Source organism: Gossypium hirsutum, chromosome D07 (assembly GCF_007990345.1).
Source record: "Gossypium hirsutum isolate 1008001.06 chromosome D07, Gossypium_hirsutum_v2.1, whole genome shotgun sequence".
Lineage (NCBI taxonomy): Eukaryota > Viridiplantae > Streptophyta > Magnoliopsida > Malvales > Malvaceae > Gossypium > Gossypium hirsutum.
The window spans coordinates 53,061,678-53,081,689 of NC_053443.1; the positions used below are offsets into that span (position 1 = coordinate 53,061,678).

The 20,012-nt window shown below is 31.4% G+C and overlaps 1 protein-coding gene across 3 annotated transcripts; it reads right to left on the reverse strand.

Annotated features, from left to right (window-relative positions):
• Positions 1–12,105: 12,105 nt before the first annotated feature.
• On the reverse strand, positions 12,106–17,091 carry LOC107954994 (zinc finger protein CONSTANS-LIKE 9). Of its 3 annotated transcripts, XM_016890689.2 has the most exons (5): positions 16,568–17,091; positions 15,083–15,791; positions 13,982–14,203; positions 13,047–13,348; positions 12,106–12,767 (listed from the first exon to the last, which is right to left on the reverse strand). In XM_016890689.2, the coding sequence occupies exons 2-5, from the start codon at positions 15,653–15,655 to the stop codon at positions 12,638–12,640; spliced, it is 1,227 nt and encodes a 408-aa protein (XP_016746178.1). In that variant the 5' UTR covers positions 15,656–15,791; positions 16,568–17,091; the 3' UTR covers positions 12,106–12,637. The 3 variants fall into 3 exon arrangements, with proteins under 3 accessions (XP_016746178.1, XP_016746177.1, XP_040953767.1); XM_016890688.2 differs by having other exon boundaries at positions 15,083–17,064; XM_041097833.1 differs by having other exon boundaries at positions 13,982–14,182; positions 15,083–16,875.
• Between the last annotated feature and the right edge of the window lie 2,921 nt (positions 17,092–20,012).

The window sequence follows — 20,012 nt, forward strand, 5'->3', positions numbered from 1 at the left end:
GCATAATTACTCAAACGCTCATTGTTTAATTTATATATATATGCAATTATTTGTATAAGTACTTCAATTTTTATCTTCCCCTCAAGAATTGAAAAATATAATTAGGGTGCTGCACTTACATCCAATTCAATAAGACCCATTGATTATAGTGGTTAGCCAAATATATTATACACGCGCAATTACAAACAATTATATCCAAATCTAATTACTAGATAGCTTTTTAAATACACTTTTAAAACATCAAAATTTGAATAGCTAATTCATCTATGGAGAATCAACGATGAAATTGTTGAAAATATTTTAATTCTTATTTAAAATGATAATTAAATTAAAATATATAATTATAATATTTTGATCATATCTTAAGTTACAACATTTTGATTTAGGTCCGTAATATAGTGTTTCAAAAGAAATTGAAAAATCTAACAGGATTATTTCAACCCTTGAAGCCTAAAAATGTTCAAAAGATGCCTAAAACGACCTTGAAGTTTGCAAAAAAATCTATCAAGGACTTGAAAAGACTACTTTAAAGCAAATTTATCTTTTTCCTTTATGCAAAAATTAAGGGAAAATTACCAATAAAAGCCCCATTTTTTTTAAATTACCGAAATGGGTCAGGTCTTAAATTAATTACCGAAATGGGCCTATTTCCCCCAAAACGCATCCACGTCAGCACATTGTCAGGTGACAAAGCAGGAAAATGCTTCTTCAAGGAAGCGTTTTGTCCACGTGGACACAAAGCGCTTCATTGGGGAAGCGTTTTCCCCATGTCTGTTTGGTTAGGGTTTTTGGGTTTTTGGGTTTAGGATTTTAAAGAAAAAAACTAAATAAATAAGGGTTTAGTGTTTAAGGTTTCTTAATTAAATTAATTATAAATTTTTCAAAATTAGATAAGGGTTTCGTGTTTATGGTTTTTAAGGAAAAATTAAATAAATTAGAGTTTAGGGTTACTTAAGTAAATTGATTATAAATTTTTTAAAAAATTAGATTAAGGTTTAGTGTTAAGGGTTTTTAAGGAAAAATAAAATAAATTAAGGTTTAGGGTTACTTGAGTAAATTAATTATAAATTAAAAAAAATAGATTAGGGTTTAGTATTTAGGGTTTTTAAGGAAAAAATCAAATAAATTAAGGTTTGGGGTTTAGGGTTACTTAATTAAATTATTTGTTAATTTAAAAAAGCTCTCACGTGGAAGCTCTTTTGCTATAGTAGCTCCTAAAAAAATAATTTGGAGAAGACGTTCCTGAGCAAATAGTGTCAAAAACGCTTTAAGTAGGATGTTTTATCAGCAAAAGTACTGAAAGAAGCTCCCACATGGACGCTCTTTTGCTACAGTAGTTTCTGAAAAGATAATTTTGAGAAGATGTTTCTGAGCAAATAGTGTCAAAAACGCTTTAAGCAGGATGCTTTGTCAGCAAAAGTACTGAAAGAAACTCCTAAGTGGAAGCTCTTTTGTTACAGTAGTTCCTATTTGGCCTGAGGCTATAAATGAGCCAAATTTTTTTCTCAGGTTGCATAAGTTACAGCAAAAAAAATTAGAGAGGCTAAGAAGGATAGAAATTGAAGATGAGTGAACGTATTAGTGCTATTATTTACTATGATGATGAAGTTCGTCACACCGAGAACGGTGTTATTTTTTTATTGGAAAATACAGCGCGACTGGTTTTTAACCAGAACATAGATTTGATAGAACGTCGTAAAACAATTAGGTGTAAAATATTCGGAATGACGCCAATGAAAGTTTTGTCTATTAGGTATCGATTTTGTGCTTCTGTTGATCCGGTGACATATGACTCGTTCGACATCAAATGTGCTTCTGTCGATGTTTGATACGTACTAGGGAATGACATCAACTTCAAGTGGTTGGCAATCTACATCCAATTGGGGACATTATGAAACGCCTAGAAGAAAGGATGATGTATTCCTTACGACGTCCATCGGTGAGGGGACCTCTTACATTGCAGATGATGGTGGGTTAGAAGATGACTCCGATGTGGATCCACCTCGAAAGCTTGGGCTCGATGGTGCAGAAGTTGCATTATTTTCTGAACTGAAGCCTATTCCAACCGGACCTGAAGATGCTGAAGGGGGTTCAGATAAAGAATAAGATTCACGATTCAGGGCATACTCGCCTCCAGCCAACATGCATAATGTCGATCTATCTACAGATAATGCGCTAGAGTTTCCAGATCTACCACACAGAATGCGTGATCGTACAAGTTCATTATTGGATTTGGGTGAATTTGAAGTTGGTAAGGAGTTTTCCAATAAGGATAGTTTTATTGGCGCATTGAAACAACATAGCATCAATAATGGTGTTAACTACCACGTGGTTAAATCCAAATCTGATAAGTTTGAGGCGAAGTGTGCAGTGCAAGACGGTACATGTTCATAGAAAATCCACGCCTCGTTGAGGAAAATGACAGGATTGTGGAAGATAAAAAAGTACAAAGGTCCACATACATGTACTGCAGGTACAATATTTAGAGTTTTTTAATAATATTGTTATTATGTAATGTTGCATTATGTAACATACTTTGTTGACAGGTATTTCACAAGATCATCCCAAGATGAACCGGACCATACATTCCAACCTGTCATAGGACTAGAAAAAGGAAACATATAAGGGTTAGGATACATAAAAGGGCTAGGATACGCACCTGGCATCATCTAAAAAGGTTGTGTTGTGGGTGTCGTCGGTTGAAGTGTTGGGCCCGGCGACTGTGTGGGTGCTGTTGCTGGGCCGGGTGATTGTGATAGGCCTGTGTCATCATCTCTTCTTCTTGGATTTAAAGGGCCACATCGTTCTCTTTGAACACGCAATTGTCGCCGCCTCTCCTCTTCCGACAGTAAATATGACTTGCCATGGATCCTAAACCATGGCATGTATTTCAGCATGCACGCTAACTTTGGAAATATGATCAGTTCCCGAGTAGGTATATAATCATACGGATCTTCCTACATTTCGATATAGTGTGACCAAAATCTCAGTCAATCCGTATGCAATTGCCGTAAGTTGATTCTGTGATGATCATCCAACATCTCAGGTGCCACGAGAATCGGTTGTCGGAATCCAAATTGTCATAATACTCTGTCTGACTGGTGCATCTCCACGATCGCAAAGTTGACCAATGGAACTTTCACATGCCAAGCATTTAGATTTTGGAAGTATTCATCCGAAATTACTGCCAGAATTGCCAGATCCTCGTATGGTTTCCATTGAAACTATATGAACATGATGGAAATATTAGTTATATACATAATACTAAATACTAAATACTAAATATGTAATGACCCAAAAATTCACGGGCATCGGAAAAGTACATTATCGGGCCTCCATCTTAGTAAATTGAGTTCAAAAATAATTATTAGAAATATTTACTAGACTAGTTGTGTGTTTAATTAGGTTTTAGATAGGTGAATTTAGCTTAATTAATTAAGAGTAATTAGTAAAAAAAATTAAATTACAATAGAAGTGAAAGTTTAGTTATAGATTAAAATAAAATAAGAGGGACTAAATAGGTAAATAAGTCAATGGCTTAAGTTTAGGCGGCAATAGATGGAAAAATCTTAGATTTTTTCTTGATTTATATTATAAAAATATTATAAATTATATTAATTAAAATTAAGATAATATATTATAGGAAACAAATAAGATAAAGACAATTGTGTGGTGATAAAATAATACATGTGTAAAATATATAAAAACACACTTGTAATAAAATAAAACATTTTCTTATAATTTAAGTAAAAGATATTTGTGAATAAAATATTATTATATGATTATAATAATATATTATTATTATTAACTAATGCATAAAAGAAAACAAATGAAATAAAAGAATAGAAAAAGAGAAACAGAATAGCTAAAAAGAAACAGAGAACAGACGAAAAAGAAAGAAAGGAAAGGGGAAAGAAAAATAAAAGGGAAAACTAGGGATTTGAAGCTTGAAGTTTAATAGCTAATATCGAGCCTGAAGCATCAGCCCAAAAAGGAAAAGAAAAGATCGTCGAGAATTAAATCCGAAGAGAATTCCGGTTTGTATTACTATAATTCAAATTATTTATTATTTGATGTTAAATTTAAATTATGTTTAAGGTAAGCATATAATAAGGTAAGTAACTTTATTGAATTGAATTTGGAAAATTTTAATTGAATAAGGAAAATATGTGTTGGTATTGAACTGTGTTTTAATTAGTGAATGGAAAAAGTATAATTGATATTGAAAATGAATTCTTGAAATAAAAGTGAAAATTAGATTGTGAAATTTATATACCCTATTAACTAGTCGGGCTGAGTCGGATATAATTGGCATGCCATAGGATTTAGAAGAGTACGGGATTTATCGGCTTTGCCGATCAGGCACTTTATGTGTCGTTTCAGGCACCTCGTGTGTCGTTACAGGCACTTATGTGTCGTATATTGATCAGGTACTATGTACCGTTTTAGGCACAATGTGCCGTACTGGTGTGTTTGGGTTGGAATCCATGTATCCATCAAAGTCCAGATTGTTAATAGGGTGAATAATTGAAATGAGAAAATCAAATGAATTTGATCGATAGCCGTATTGAATATGAGAAAATTTAAAATTATGATAGGTGATTGAGATTGAAGAATAGCTTAATATTGTATTGTTATTGTCAAATAATAAAAATTTATGAATAAATTGATATTTAATAAATTGGAGAGTTATATGCTTGGTAATTATAATTCTTTATTTCTATTATAATTTGAATTATGGTAATACCACTGAGTATACAATATTCAGCGTACGGTTGTTTCCGTGCGCAGGATGAAAAGGGTTTAGAGTCTCGGTTCAGCATCCAGGACAATCCCGACTCCTGCATAGAGATTTTGGTGATGTTTTCTTCCTTAAATGAAAGTGGCATGTACATAAGAATTATGATGGTTATTTTGGTATGTTATATAGTTTTGTTGTAAATTAAGATGTTATGTATTTGATGATTATATTAGTAAAATGGTACAAGTCCTTTACGGCATTGGTATCAAATTGAAATGGCTTGATTAGTTTTATGTGTTAATTAGAAATGATAATAGGATTTTTATTAATTAAGTTGTTATGTCAATATGTCAAGTAAGATTTAAGTATATAAATGCCTTGGTTGAAATACTGGAATTGGGTTGCTTATGTTTTGAAATTTTGCAGGGGGTTTTATGTAAAAATAAGCATTAATGCTGCCGAAATTTTTATAAAAAAAATGAATGGAGTCAATTAGTGAAATTTATATGTATTTATGAATTATTTTAATATGTTGGTTATTTATTTAAGAATTATTTGTAAATTGTTTGATATGTCCGGTAATGCCTCGTAACCCTGTTCCAGCGACGGTTTAGGGTTAGAGGGTGTTACAAAATACGAATCGACTATCTCATTATATATATCTAATTTATTTAATACTTACTTGTGCTTCCGACCGTTGGTCTAATAGAAGCCGTATATCTTCAAGAGAGGTAGGTAATCTAGCATAACTTGCCGAATGGTTCCACCTAATTAAATAATTTTTTAGCATACGATTATATTTTCAATCTACGTAATAATTGTAAAATCTAATATAAAATTTACCTTGTTATGAGTGGGAATACATATGAGTGGTCTACTCAATGACGTAAAAATGGAAAGCGAAAGCATGCCCATGATTGCAATAGTGATAGGCAACCTCTGATTTTCGCTTTATTCGGTCGCGTCACCTCGCACATCTCCCGGTACAATGTTGCCAACACGGCAGACCCCCAACTAAATTCACTAGTTGTTCTAAAATCAACGAGTTTCACCAGTCATCTCAGATGTACAAAGTTCTGTGACAAGTCCGGCATCAGATAACCTCCAATTATCTCAAGAATGTATGCCCGAGCATATCATATTCTTTCTAGTTCGGTAGAATCTTCATCCGGCTTCGGGAATGTGTCTCGTAACCAGCCCATCTCGATCTGACCTCTGTTAATATTATCCGAAATAGCACCCAAAAGCTCATAGCATACCGCTCCCCAATCACCAGATTGAACAGACCCGATGACTGCGTACCCGTCCATCGACAATCCCAATTGCAAATTCACGTCTTCCAAAGTGATAGTACACTTTCCACATAGAAGATGAAATGTGTGTGTCTCGAGTCTCCACCTCTCTATGAACGCACTAATGAGTTTTGGGTCCAACTTGCACCCTAGGCCTATCGTCGCCACGTGCCAAAAACCCGTTTCCCGCAGGTGATTCTCTATCAACGGTGATGGAAGACCATGCATGTTACATATATAGTATTGCAATATCCGATCTACAGACTTTATAAGAAATAAAAAAATAAAAATTATTTAAAATTGTATAAATGAAAAAAATCTTAAATAATATTTAAAAATTAAATTTAACACTTATCATTTTCATTTGTTCGACGGATATGTGTTTATCATCGAGACGAACTAATTCTTTGGCCATTTCTAACACGATGAAATTTTTATAATTTTAAAAAATAAATTTAAAAAATAAAATTAGAGCTTTTTTGAAAAAAATTAAAGAGAGCTTTGAGAGAAATTTTAGAGAAATTTTAGAGAAATATGAGAGAATATTGAAAGATTGAAGATAGAAAGGATTTAAGTGTGAAAAAAATGAAAGGGGGTTTATAGTTTTTTTTTTTTACCGTTGGGGGGTACCAACGGCTATTATTTTGACCGTTGGTACTGTAGCAGACATGGGAAAAACGCTTTCTCAAGGAAGCGCTTTGTCTACATGGACACAAAGCATGCCCTCAAGGACACGTTTTTTTGTCCACGTGGACAAAGCGCTTCCTTGAAGAAGCATTTTCCTACTTTGTCACCTGACAACACGCTGACGTGGACGCGTTTTGGGGGAAATAGACCCATTCCGGTAATTAATTTAGACCTGGCCTATTTCGGTAATTTTTTAAAAAAAGGGGGCTTTTATTGGTAATTTGCCCAAAAATTAACCTATAAATACATATTATTAGTATTAGAATTATATTAAGTCACATTCTATATTATTCTATTTTTGTGTTTTCTTCTCGACATAAGTTGCTAAATTCTTTATTCTATTTAAAGAGATTTCGAAGTTCTGATTTATCAAGTTAGTAAGATCTAGTTTGTTTTTATTTTTTCTTTATCCTTTAATATTTGCATAATATTATATTTGATTGAAATATTTACCTTGTCAACTAATCACAATTGTTCAATTATTCTTTTACTTGTAATAAATAGTATGATCGAGCATGTTGTGTAAATAAGTAATCTGGTCTATTATGTGTGTATGTTAGTTAAAATTAGTTTTAATAAATTGAGTCCTAAGTGCTTCGTTATAGGATTATCTCGGGAAAAAATTTCAACGAGTTTCTTTTTTATTATTAAGAATATAATGAAATTGATTATTAGGCGTGATGTCGAAAATTATAACTGATTTATTAAAGTATATTAAATTAAGATTTAATTGATTATAGTTTGACTTGAATTTGGTGTGATTATTTATTTATTTTGTTTCTTAATTTCAACTCTGTAGACTATTTATAGCTTTAATGGGACACATGACTAATGTTACATTATGTTATATTTATAACTATACATATGTTTAAATACGAAATAATTATATAATGAAAATATAATATAATATAATAAAATATAAAAATATAATATCAACATAATGCAAATATATGTAGAATTTATTAGTTGTATCAATGAAGAAGATGATAAGTCCTAAGAATTTCTTTTGATATTTTTCATATTGAGAGATTTATAATTGTTGTTCTCTATATGTTGTTTTTAAAATTTCAAGGATGTTTCAATATACCTAGAAGCCTAAAACGAAATTATAAATTGTGAACTTTTAAATTAATTAACCATTAGAAAATTATAAAATTTATATTTTTAGCCTTGGAGATGCTAAATTATCTATTAAACTATTATAATTAATTTCTAGTAACATTTTTTTTTCAAATGATAAAATAGTTAATTTATTTCATCTTTGTTGAGACATTGTTGATTTTAGGTAAGATTTCATCAATTTTAGTTTTGAGAAACTTTTCTCAACTGATGCAATAGAAACCGTGTAAGAGCTGTGTGGCCCAAATTCCTGTTAAATAAAATAAGAGATTGCTTGCAAGTTAAGTTAAACAAAATATATTTTCTTTCTAGAACATTTAGTATTTATTAGTATAATATATTTAGTATTTATTAGCATAATTTATTTGACCTATGAATTTAACCTATAAATAGGCTCTTTTACAAAACACCCATTAAAATATTAGAACTCATAACACTTTTAGAGAATTTTGTGTTTACGCTTTGAGGGTTCTTTGTTTTCGGGTTTCGGGGTTTAGTTTTATCTCCATCTTTTGTACTATTTGTTCTTTTGCCGTTATAGTAAAATTATCTTTGCATGTGGTTTTTTATCCTCTTTTGAGGGGTTTTTCCACGTTAAATTTGTGTGTTCAAATTCTCAATTTCTTCCGCTATTTTTTCTTGTTTGTTGCTTAATAGGTCAATCCCCTACAAGTGGTATTAGAGCTAGTTCAATTTTTTGTAGATTAGCCCGTTCAAAGATAGAAACAACAATGTTTGACATTGAGAAGTTCAATGGTGTCACAAATTTCAATTGTGGCAAGTTCGAATGATGGCAATTCTAGTTCAAATTGGCCTGAAAAAGATCATTACCGAGAAAAAGCCTAAGAATCTAGATCAAACATAATGAGAAGAGCTTGATGAAAAGGCTCTGTCTGGAATCTAGTTGTGCCTTGTGAATAGGGTATTGCAGGAGGTATTGATGGAGAAAATCTCATCCGCCTTGTAGAAAAGGTTAGAAACTCTTTATGCGACTAAGTCTCTAGCTAATCGTTTAGTGTTGAAACAACGCCTATTTACATTTCGCATGAATGAAGATGAGCTTCTTAGAGATCACATTAGTCTATATATTACACTTTTGAATGATTTAAATAATGTTGACGTTAAGATTGACGATGAATATCAGGCTATGTTGTTATTACGCTCTTTACCCTCTTCATACAAGTCTATCAGGGAGACATTGATTTATGGTAGAGACAAACTCTCATTCGAAGATGTGAAGGGTCATTTGTGGAGTAAAGAAAAATTTGACAATGAGTTTGGTTTAGATAGCAAGGTAGATAGGCAGGCTTCCATTTTGGTAGCATCAAAGAAGCGAGACAAAATGTGTCGCTATTGTAAGAAGTTAGGTCATGTCAAAGCATATTGTTATAAACTGCGAAATAAAAGGGCTATTAAAAGTAACGAGGAAGATGTAACTGGTGCTAATTTAGCCGACGAAAGCGGTGATGATTTCTTGTTAGTGTTAACGAGCGATAGCTCCGACTTACGTCCTAGTGGATCCTAGATTTAGGATGTTCTTTCCACATGTGTCCCAACAGAGAATGGTTCTTCACATACAGTTCGGTTGAAGGTGGAGTTGTATGCGTGGGAAACGATTTATCTAGTAAGGTAATCGGTATTGGTACTGTTAAAATTAGGATGCACGATGGGATGATTAGGAACTCTCAGGTATGTACCTGATTTACAAAAGAATCTCATCTCCTTGAGTATTTTAGACTTGAAAGGTTGCAGAATCAAACATCGAGTTGAGCGGCATTAAGGTGTCTCGTGGGGCTCTCGTTTTGTTAAAAGGAAAAAGACCGATAATCTTTATATTCTAGAAGGTTCTACAGTTAGCGGTGAAACCAAATGTCCCTCATCCATTATGAAGTCGAAGTCAACTCGTTTGGAACGAAGACAACTTAGTCATAATAGGGAAAAAGGTATGACCATTTCGTTGAAGAGAAGTTCTCTTTTGGATACAGGTTTTGAAAAGTTAGTGCACTGTGTTTGTAAAAATCAGACTCGGGTTAGTTTTTATTTGGCAGTGCACAAGTCGAAGGCTAGAAGTCTTCCAGCTTCTAAGCACAGATTCGACTCAATTAATTCCCTACATTGTTCAAAATAGGCCCGTGGTGGGCTTTGGCAAAGATGACGTTGTGAGAATTCGTGTCAAGGTGGAGATTGATAGAGTTGTGTGACCCAAATTCCTGTTAAATAAAATAAGAGATTGCTTGTAAGTTAAGTTAAACGATTTTTTTTTCTAGAAGATTTAGTATTTATTAATATAATATATTTAGCATTTATTAGCATATTTATTTGACCTACGAATTTAGCCTATAATAGGCTCTTTTACAACCTTAGAAAAACATCCATTAAAAGATTAGAACTTATAACACTTTTAAAGAATTTTGCGTTTACGTTTTGAAGGTTCTTTGTTTTCGAGTTTCAGAATTTAGTTTTATCTCCATCTTTTATACTATTCGTTCTTTTGTCATTATAGTAAAATTATATTTACCCGTGGTTTTTTATCCTCTTTTGAGGGGGTTTTCGACGTTAAATTTGTGTGTTCAAATTCTTAATTTCTTTCACTATTTTTACTTGTTCGTTGCTTAATCGAGTCGATTCCCTACAAACTGGAATAATTAACATATTCTATAAGCAATATATGCATTTGAAAAGGAATCAAATCTTTATATAATTTAGTATGTCAATTGGAGTGTATTTTTCAATTTCATAATTTCTTTCAAAACTTTCAATTCTAAAGAATTTTCAAGATTAAAACAATATACTTTCAAATTTTCATTATCTAGTAACTTTAATTTTTCTACATCGAATAAAAAACTAAAAATATCTTCATATATTTTAAATTGTTCAAATCTATTTTGGAGAGAAAAAATTGTTTGATCTATTATGTATAAAAAAATAATCGATTTTAAAAGATTTTTGAGGAGTTTTTATTGTTTCGTTATCAACATTCCTATCAATCGTTTATTTCCACGAATAATATGTTCTTCATAAAATTTAGGTTCTATTTTAATCTCAATAGTTATTTCTTTAACACATGTCATAGCATTTTGAAGTCCATCTTCTTTATATTTTTCAAAAAAGAAAAAATTGAAAGAAAACCTTTTAATTGTTCTATAATTACATCAATATACATATCTTTTGATCGTAAGTTTTTGTTAGCTGAGTTCACAACAAATAATATTTCATACCAAATAGTCATGCCCAACAAAAACTTAAAATTTTCAAGCTCATGTGTTGCTAAACATTCAAGTACTTCACTTTTAATTTTAGGATCATCACTAACTTCAATTAATTTCAATAAAGCATCTCTTATTAGTGAAGCGTAAAATCTTATAACTTTAACACTTTCAATACAATTTTCTCAATTTATTTATGACAACAATTTATTTATGATCTTTTCGTTGACAAAGAAAATAATGAGTATATTTGTTATAATACTCCAAATTAGGTAAAATAAAAAGTAGTAATATAACTTTCAAAGTTAATTAGAATAATATAACTTGGCTAATAAGAGAAATTTAAAGAGACATTCTTCAATCTTGATTCTTAAAAAATATATGAGAAGATTTCAATTCCGAGTTTAAGAAGAACTAAAATGAGAATGAGAGAATTAGAATACCAAAAATATATTGTTTGATTGGTTTAATTACACAAGAGCTGTTAAGTTCTAATGAGTAAATATAAAAAAATTGTAAAGCAATAAAGCAGTAACTTGATAGGCCTACTTAGTGCAAAGTAATAAATGCTTAAATCTACATAATTTTGGTTCAACTTACGATAAAAACACTTGAACTTCTATTTAATAGCTAGTTATATACATACACACAGACGAGGCCTGTATTTATTCTTGAGACACCCTCAACATGTATTTTCTCTTTAGAAGTATAACGAATGGTTTGTACTTGAGATTCAAGATGTTTTACCATGCTAGATTTAAGATTTAGAAATGCAACAGTTTAAATCAACAACAACATCGATTAAAAAATAACTCAAGTCTAAATCCTAAATACAAACCCAAAAAGATTAGTCTTATGAACCAACATTGGTTCCAAAAATATAAAAACAGTAAAACACTCCATATTCTATTCAAAATGCAACAGACATGGTGGATATCTTAAAAATATTTACAGATGAACAATCCTTTTAACATTCCTGTTTAAGAGGAATAAGCGAATAGTAGTTTTTTTCTTTTCTTCTTTTTTGTATAAAGAACACACTATTTCATCCAAGTGCATGTGATTAAATCCTTTGCTATACATCAGAAGAGAAAATTATACAATTGCATGTTTCTTGACAAATAAAAGATCTATGGCTAAACATTCATTAGAATAAACAATAAAAACAATTTAGAAAGGGAGCAAAATTAGAGCTGCACACTTATTAGCATGTAACTTAGCATTACAAGTTGGAGCTTCTTAGCATGGCCTGTCAACAGCAACAGCAACAGCAGTAGCAGCTTTAAAAGAGGGCTGAGAACACAGAGTGTCCAACATAACAAAAACACTGGGAGCATATATATATGGCTTGGAAGATCTACCATTTTTATTCCCATACGAAAAAATCAAAAGAATTTGAGCAGGTGAATTCACTTGAATGCATTACAGCAGCGAAGGCAATCAACGCGGACCTTGCTGAATGATGCCACAATCTGTTGATTGTTTATGTTTACGGAGAACCACGACCGGCCAAGTTATTCATGGTTTTTTTTTTTTTTTGCACCCAACAACTGGCTTTCCTTGATATGAGGATGGTAAAAAAAGTTGTACTCTCAGCAGCTTCGAGTTGGGTTCAATGGATCATAATCATAGTCATCACCAGCTTTGACAAAGCGTCCCTTCACGCGCTTTCTCACATCAGCCCTTGCTTTTCTAGAGGCATATCTCACTCGCTTTTCAAACCTATCATGCAACACGGAAGATGTTGAACATATAAATGATTATTCCAAACAAGACTAGAAGTAAAATAAAATGTTAAAACCTACAATATAGATTCTATATCGACCTTCCAAATGGATTGTTGACAAATACACAGATGCAGATAAAGTGGATCATAAATTCACATTTGCTTACTTGAGAGCACCACAGTGAAACAGATTCCTTCGGTGGCAGGATTAGTAACTAAAATTGCACAGCCTACAGATTACAATACTGAGATATAGGTAATTGGCATAGACTTACTTCCGTGTTTTCTTCTTTTCCTTGTAACGCATGACAGCATCACTTCGAGTTGCCGATGAGAAGGGACCTTCAGATGGAGGACACCAAGGGGCCTCTCCCATGAGAAGCATTGATGAAGCTCCACAATCTTGGTAATCTCCTCCGCTACTCTCTCCAGTAAGGCCAGAAAATGAGAAGCTCGAATGGTCTTGCCTTGCCGGAAAACACAAAATTGAATCGGTTTTATTGCTCATCATGGAATCAGCAGATGCTGCATTGCTGCATGCTGGCTGGATTGCATTCACCAGTCCAACACATGAGCCCTAGACAAGAATATTTAATTCCAACCGTAAGAACATTTTCCGAGTAGAAACTTGAAATTCTCAGGGGTTCAAATTAGGGTATGATTATTTACAGTAATTCTCCTAAAGGAGAAAAAAACAAATTTGTAATAGTCAAGCAGATTAATGCTCCAATTTTTGTAAAGTATACATTTGACACGAGCGTAATTGACAAGAAAGTTGCTTTATTAATAATCAAATTCAAGATAATGCTGAAAGATCAAGTACTGGCATACTTACAAACTTGAGAAATCCTACCAATAATGGCTATATAACCAACATGATTTAAAAGAGGGATATTTTCCCAAAATTGAACAAGAGTAAACTTCCTTTTTGTATGTTGGTCATGTCTGAAAATACGAGGTTATTGTTTTCATGTATATACTTCTGACCCAAGTAAAGAGGCATGTCTGAAAGTCAAGGTTATTGACGAAATTGATACCCCCAACAGAATAAATAGTTTCCTCCAAGTAACAGAATAGGAAGAACTAAAAGCTGAAATATCTAAGAATGCCACGGAAAAAGAAAAGCATAACATCTAGGAGAATGGCAATACTACTAAAAAAAATAGATGATACAGATACCATAAAGCAAGACGAAATGAGATGAGAGAACCTCAGCAGCCACTGCACCCTGGTAGGAATCAGTAGCAGACATGTCCTTCGTCCCAAATAAGCTATCAATCCCACCATTCCCAAAAAGTTCTTCAGAATGGTTGAGAGTTACTCCAAAGAGTTCTTCATATTTTTCAAGGTTCAAATCAATTTCATCCATGTTGAAATCATCATAAAGATCATCTTTGCAAACTCCAGGACACTTTGTTTGAGGACAAGATAACTGCAAATTAACAAAGGTAAGAGTTAGTCCCCAAACAGAAGATATTGTATCTACTAATGGTCAAGGAAACATGCAGAAATTTTGAATAATGAAGTTTTCACACATATGCCAAAAATGATTTTGGATCATCTAATGCAAAAATTATCTTGTTTCCTATAACCTTCACACTCCCCCTTTCCCACTTGATTAAAAACAAAATTGTAGAACTTAAATGATGTAGATGGATGGAATGCGTCCAGAAAGTAACTCTTGTGTTTAGAATAGGAGAGATCTACATCCAAGTTTATGAACCCATGGCAAAAATAGGCATAAGAATAAAAGTAAAATTGAGGAAAAGGTTACAGTTTAGTAATCATACAGTGAAGGCTGAAATGAATCATCTACAATATTACCCTAAAATTTAAGTTGCTTTTGGGCCAAGTAACAGAAATATCCAAAGAGACCAATAAAAAAACAAAATGAACAGAGGTTTAATGAAAGAATGAAATCTTCTACATATACCAGAAAATCCATTCAAGTTCAAGTAAAAAAGACATCCTAGATGTACCTTTGCTTTCCATCATAAAATGTACTCATAAGAAAAGCAAGGAATAGAAATTGGCATATAGTTCCTCCCCAGAAGAAAGTTGACACCTTAACCTCAAAGCTGGTTTTCCAGCCAGAAAGAAAAGTTAGCACTCAACAGTCACTGTTAATATGTTTTTCCGCATTAAGTGCAGACTTTAGAATGCATTAGCAAATTTAAACCCGCTTTGTAGAAATACTCATCGTAGTTGTTTACTATTACCCCATTGAACTCAGATAGCAAGGGCTAGGAAGTACCTCAAAAATATTTTATCTAAATTCATTAAAGATAAATATTACATATTCATCATTCACCTCGGATAATGATGTATCGGTTGTTCCAGCTGGCTGATCAAGTAATCCTGGTCCAGATCTGAGTTCAGGAATTGGAGACCCACTCCAGCTACTTCCCCTATCCACATTGTAATCACGATTAACTTCAGCATCACCAGTATCATTCTGGCTAATGGTATTTTCGGTAGGGCACCAGGAAGTCTCAGTGATACTCATTTGCCTTAATTCCTGCTCACATGTAGATTCACCTGCAGAAGGGGATTGCGAAAAAAACGACCATATGGAAGAAAGTTCTGCGGAGGATGGGCAACCAGAATAACAATTAATTGTTTGCCTCCTATGTGTCGAATTCAAGGTAGAGGTACCGTGACCCATCAAATCACAATTCTGACAGAGAGATACCCTTTCTTCAACACATCTAACAAAAGCAGGTTGTGAATTGCATCTTTCACATAACAATGTTCTCGAATGACGTTTCGACAGTGCGTTAGCAGAATGGACGTTTCGATCGCAAGACAAACATAAACAGGCAGCATCAGACTGGCAATATACCGTTGACGGTTGATTTCCGCAGAAATCACAGATGTAACCCATTCCAATCACACTACCCCAACAAAAGCTAAAACTTTTCTCTAAAATTTACAGACTTCTAAGCGAATAATATATCAACCAGGGCAAGTAGCTTCAGAGATGATCATCGACTCCGCTATTTCTCCTTGCACTTCAATAGCTATCAAAGGCAAAAAAGAGAAAAAAAAAAAAGAAAAAAAGAGCTAGCTATTACAAGAGAACTCAGTTCATGTATGTTGTAAGAGCATGCTAATCAGTAAAAAAACTTAAATATCCATTGATTATAGAGGTTGCTTAATTCCTACTTCTAAAACAATAATGATACGGGTCAAGGTCAAATTCTGGAAGACATTGTAATCATAAAAGGCTTTCACGTGATCAGCACTATTGAAGGGGAAAAGTCTCAATAATGTTATGATCACAGCCAGAAAGTGAACAGTTTTAAGCACCAATAAATCAATGCAAAACACACACTCATAATAGAACAAGTAGAAAAAGAAAACATACACTCATAATCGATGACGACTAAAACAGTAAAATAATATAAGAGAAAACAAAGAAAAATGAAAAAAGAAAACAGTTTTAATAAAAAGGAAACAGCAGTGGAATATGCATTCCAGGAAAAAGAATTATAAGCAAAAACTAATTCCATTTCAGAGCATATTAAACAAAACAATCTAATATCATAGATACCGTAAAAGGTTGAACGTAAATCAAAGAAGAAAGCTAGAACTATAATCCAAAGATTTAAACTCCATAATCAAAACAAACAGCTTAAGCAGGAAAAAAAACAGATGATCAATAAACAAACCAAGAGACCCAGAAATACCAACCAAAATACAAATTCAAAACCCAGATACAAAAAAAAAATTAAGTGAAGGACCCAAAATGGAAAACCAAATTAAGAACTAAAATAAAAGAAAATAAGAAATTTACCTTGATTAAAAACATGGATAAGACATAAGAGGACAAGATCGGTTGCTAGCTGTACCATTAAAATTTAAAAATTAACAAAAAAAAATTACGAGAAACCCTAGAACAAAGTGCTTTCCAGAATTTGTCCCTCCCCCCGTCTCTATTATTATTATTATTTTCTTTTAATTTTGTTCTTAATTTTTTTTTTCTGTGCTTTCAGTTTATGCAAGTAAGAGAAGAGATACTGAGATGGAAAGTGGTGGGTGTATATTAGGAAATGTGATGACATAAGCTGAGAAAAAGTGTAAAGAGAGAGAGGATAGTTTTTAAATTGAAAATCAGAGAAAAATAAATAAAATTAATAATAAATAAAAGGGCAAAATGGTAGTGAAAAGCAAAGTGGAGCTTTAAAATAAACATTCTAAATTTTCATAATAATATTTTTTACATTTTTTAAAGAAATATTGAAGCAATAAAATTGGAAGCTTAAAATAAAGAAGGGCTTGTGGAAGGCAACTACTTCAAATCCAATTAGAGAAGACAACAACCTAAAAAGTAAAGCCTAAGATAACAGATTTAATATGATTATGATGCCACTTCAACTTCACCTTCAAGGAGAGATTTTGGTTTTAAATTCAGACTTCATCCCTTCTTCACTTCACTCTTTGGTAGGTATTAACTTATAAGTAGCTAATAATGTTATAAAAGTTATTAATTGGGTAAATTCAGTTTTAATTCGATTGGTATGAGTATTATTACCAATGTAGGAGAATGCATGTTTAAGTACATTGAAGTACATTATTCTCCTATTTACATGTTGAAAAAGGACTATGAACAGTTCTAGACATTGTATTATGAAAACAAATACGATTAGAACCTATAAATAATAGCCAAATTAAATAAAAAAAATCATTTATCATATTTTGTGAAAAAGGCCATTGAACATCCAACAATGGCTTAAATGGTCCACACCACACCACAATGTGGTGGTCCCGCTACTATTTTATAAATAGCAAACAACAATGATGCCAACACTTCATCAACTCAATCTAATTTCCACTTGTTGTACAAACTACAAACTGTTCAAAATGCTGCGTTTTGATCTGTAATGAATCTAATGATGAGAATGAACGTCACCATTTATTTGTGCTTTTTCGCTATTTATTTCTTCAACATTAACAAGCTGATTCCTTCATTAGGATTAACTCTCTTTGGTAGGAAGCATTGCCTCGGGTATTTTACTAAAATAATACAAAAAAATAAAAAAAATACCAAAATAATATACAAAAAAATTTATTTACCAAAATGGTACTAAAAAAAAACAGCTGAATGGAGGGCCTGTCACAAGCGGCACCAATTGTGCATGTGGCAGAGGCAGCACTAACATGTTCGTATTTCAGCCATTTATTCGTATTTTTTTCTTGAATTTTATTACTTTAAAAAATATATTATTTTCTAATATATTATTTTATATTATTTTAGTACATTATGTTTGAAATGTATTCATTTAGTGTGTTTTTTATTTAAATTAAAAAAAAACCTTTATTTTGGCCCTTTGTTCGTATTTTTTTCAGATTTTATTACTTTCAATAAAAATATATTATTTTCGTATTTTATTATTTTACATTATTTTAGTACATTATGTTTGAAATGTATTAATTTACTGTGTTTTTTAAATAAATTTTAAAAAAAACTCTTATTTTGGCGCTTTGTTCGTATTTTTTCCCCGAATTTTATTACTTTAAAAAACACTATTTTCTAATTTTATTATTTTACATTATTTTAGTACATTATGTTTGAAATGTATTCATTTAGTGTGTTTTTATATAAAATTAAAAAAAAATCCTTATTTCGGTCCTTTGTTCGTATTTTTTTTCCCAAATTTTATTACTTTCAATAAAAATATATTATTTGTGTATTTTATTATTTTACATTATTTTATTACATTATGTTTGAAATGTATTAATTTACTGTGTTTTTTAAATAAATTTAGTAAAAAACCCTTATTTCGGCCCTCTGTTCGTATTTTTTTCGGATTTTATTATTTTAAAAAATACTATTTTCTAATTTTATTATTTTACATTATTTTAGTACATTATGTTTGAAATGTATTCATTTAGTGTGTTTTTTAAATAAATTTAGAAAAAAAACCCTTATTTCGGCCCTTTGTTCGTATTTTTTTACCGGATTTTATTACTTTCAATAAAAAACACACTAAATGAATACATTTCAAACATAATGTACTAAAATAATGTAAAATAATAAATTAGAAAATAGTATATTTTTTTAAATAATAAAATCCGGAAAAAAAAATACGAATAAAGGGCTGAAATACGAACATGTTGGTGCCACCGCTGCCACAAGCACCATTGGTGTCGCTTGTGGCAGGCCCTCCATTGAGCTGTTTTGTTTTTTTTTTTTGGTACTATTTTGGTAAATAAACTTTTTTTTATATTATTTTGGTATTTTTTTATTTTTTTTGTATTACTTTAGTAAAATACCCCATTGCCTCCCATAAAATGACAAAAAAAATATTTTAGTCATTATTAAAATTTAAAATTACAATTTAATGCAATAGTAAAATTACATTTTGATCTCTCAAGATGATAAATTTTTATTTTGAAATTCCTTTAAAAATTCTAAAATATATAATGAATTTTATCTCTCTTAAAATAAGTTTTTAGGTCGATCATTTATTAGCCTAAAACATTTATAATAATATGTTGAGTACTCAGTATTACTTTGATAAATATGTCTAATCAATATTCTCATTTGATAAATAATTCAGAATTAGAGACTAACACAAGATACGGGAAAAAGTGGAAGATGAAAAGAATGTTGTGCATTTAATAGAGGCAGGTTTGAAGTATTTCACTTTTAAACAACCACAAACCTAAAGAAGTGTTGTAGAAATTTGAGAAGAAATCTAATCTACCATTTACACCTTACTCCAAGTCCTCACTTTGTACCACAATAAATACTGATATAACAAGCCTTTATCAAAGAAAAATACAAAAAGTGAAATAAAAATGGGGAACCTAACAATGTTCTGATGGTCATTCCTGCTCTGTAAATCAACTTCCCAACTGATGAAGAAAGAGACAAGTTATGTCCAGGTCACAGGTTGAATAATACAGAGTTCAATACCCTTTAAGCAAAGTTTTGGGTTTGAATCTTGTGAGTTATGATAGTGAAAATAATATTAAAAGAGTTTTCTCTTTCGTTTAAAAGTTCAACTCAACTCAATTTAAAATTTAATTGAAGTCCAAAATAACTATCAAAACACAGGTTTGACATATAAGTATGACATGTAAATGTATAAAATTCTAATAAATTTAATACTAATATCTTTTAATAAACAACTCCATATAAATATAAATCTTTATATTATACACTAACATTCATTTAACTTTGGATAGTCAAGTTTAATTAATTTGTCAACATCAAATTGTATTTTAAAATTTTT

What these genes read in the sequence shown, in the direction of transcription:
- LOC107954994 (XM_016890689.2), bottom strand. Translation starts at nt 15,655, where the DNA reads ATGGGTTACATCTGTGATTTCTGCGGAAATCAACCGTCAACGGTATAT. An exon ending in CCGATACATCATTATCCGAG is followed by an intron (nt 14,204 to 15,082) that starts GTGAATGATGAA and finishes GTTAATTTGCAG; the next exon opens with TTATCTTGTCCTCAAACAAA. An exon ending in GAAAAGAAGAAAACACGGAA is followed by an intron (nt 12,768 to 13,046) that starts GTAAGTCTATGC and finishes GTTGCATGATAG; the next exon opens with GTTTGAAAAGCGAGTGAGAT.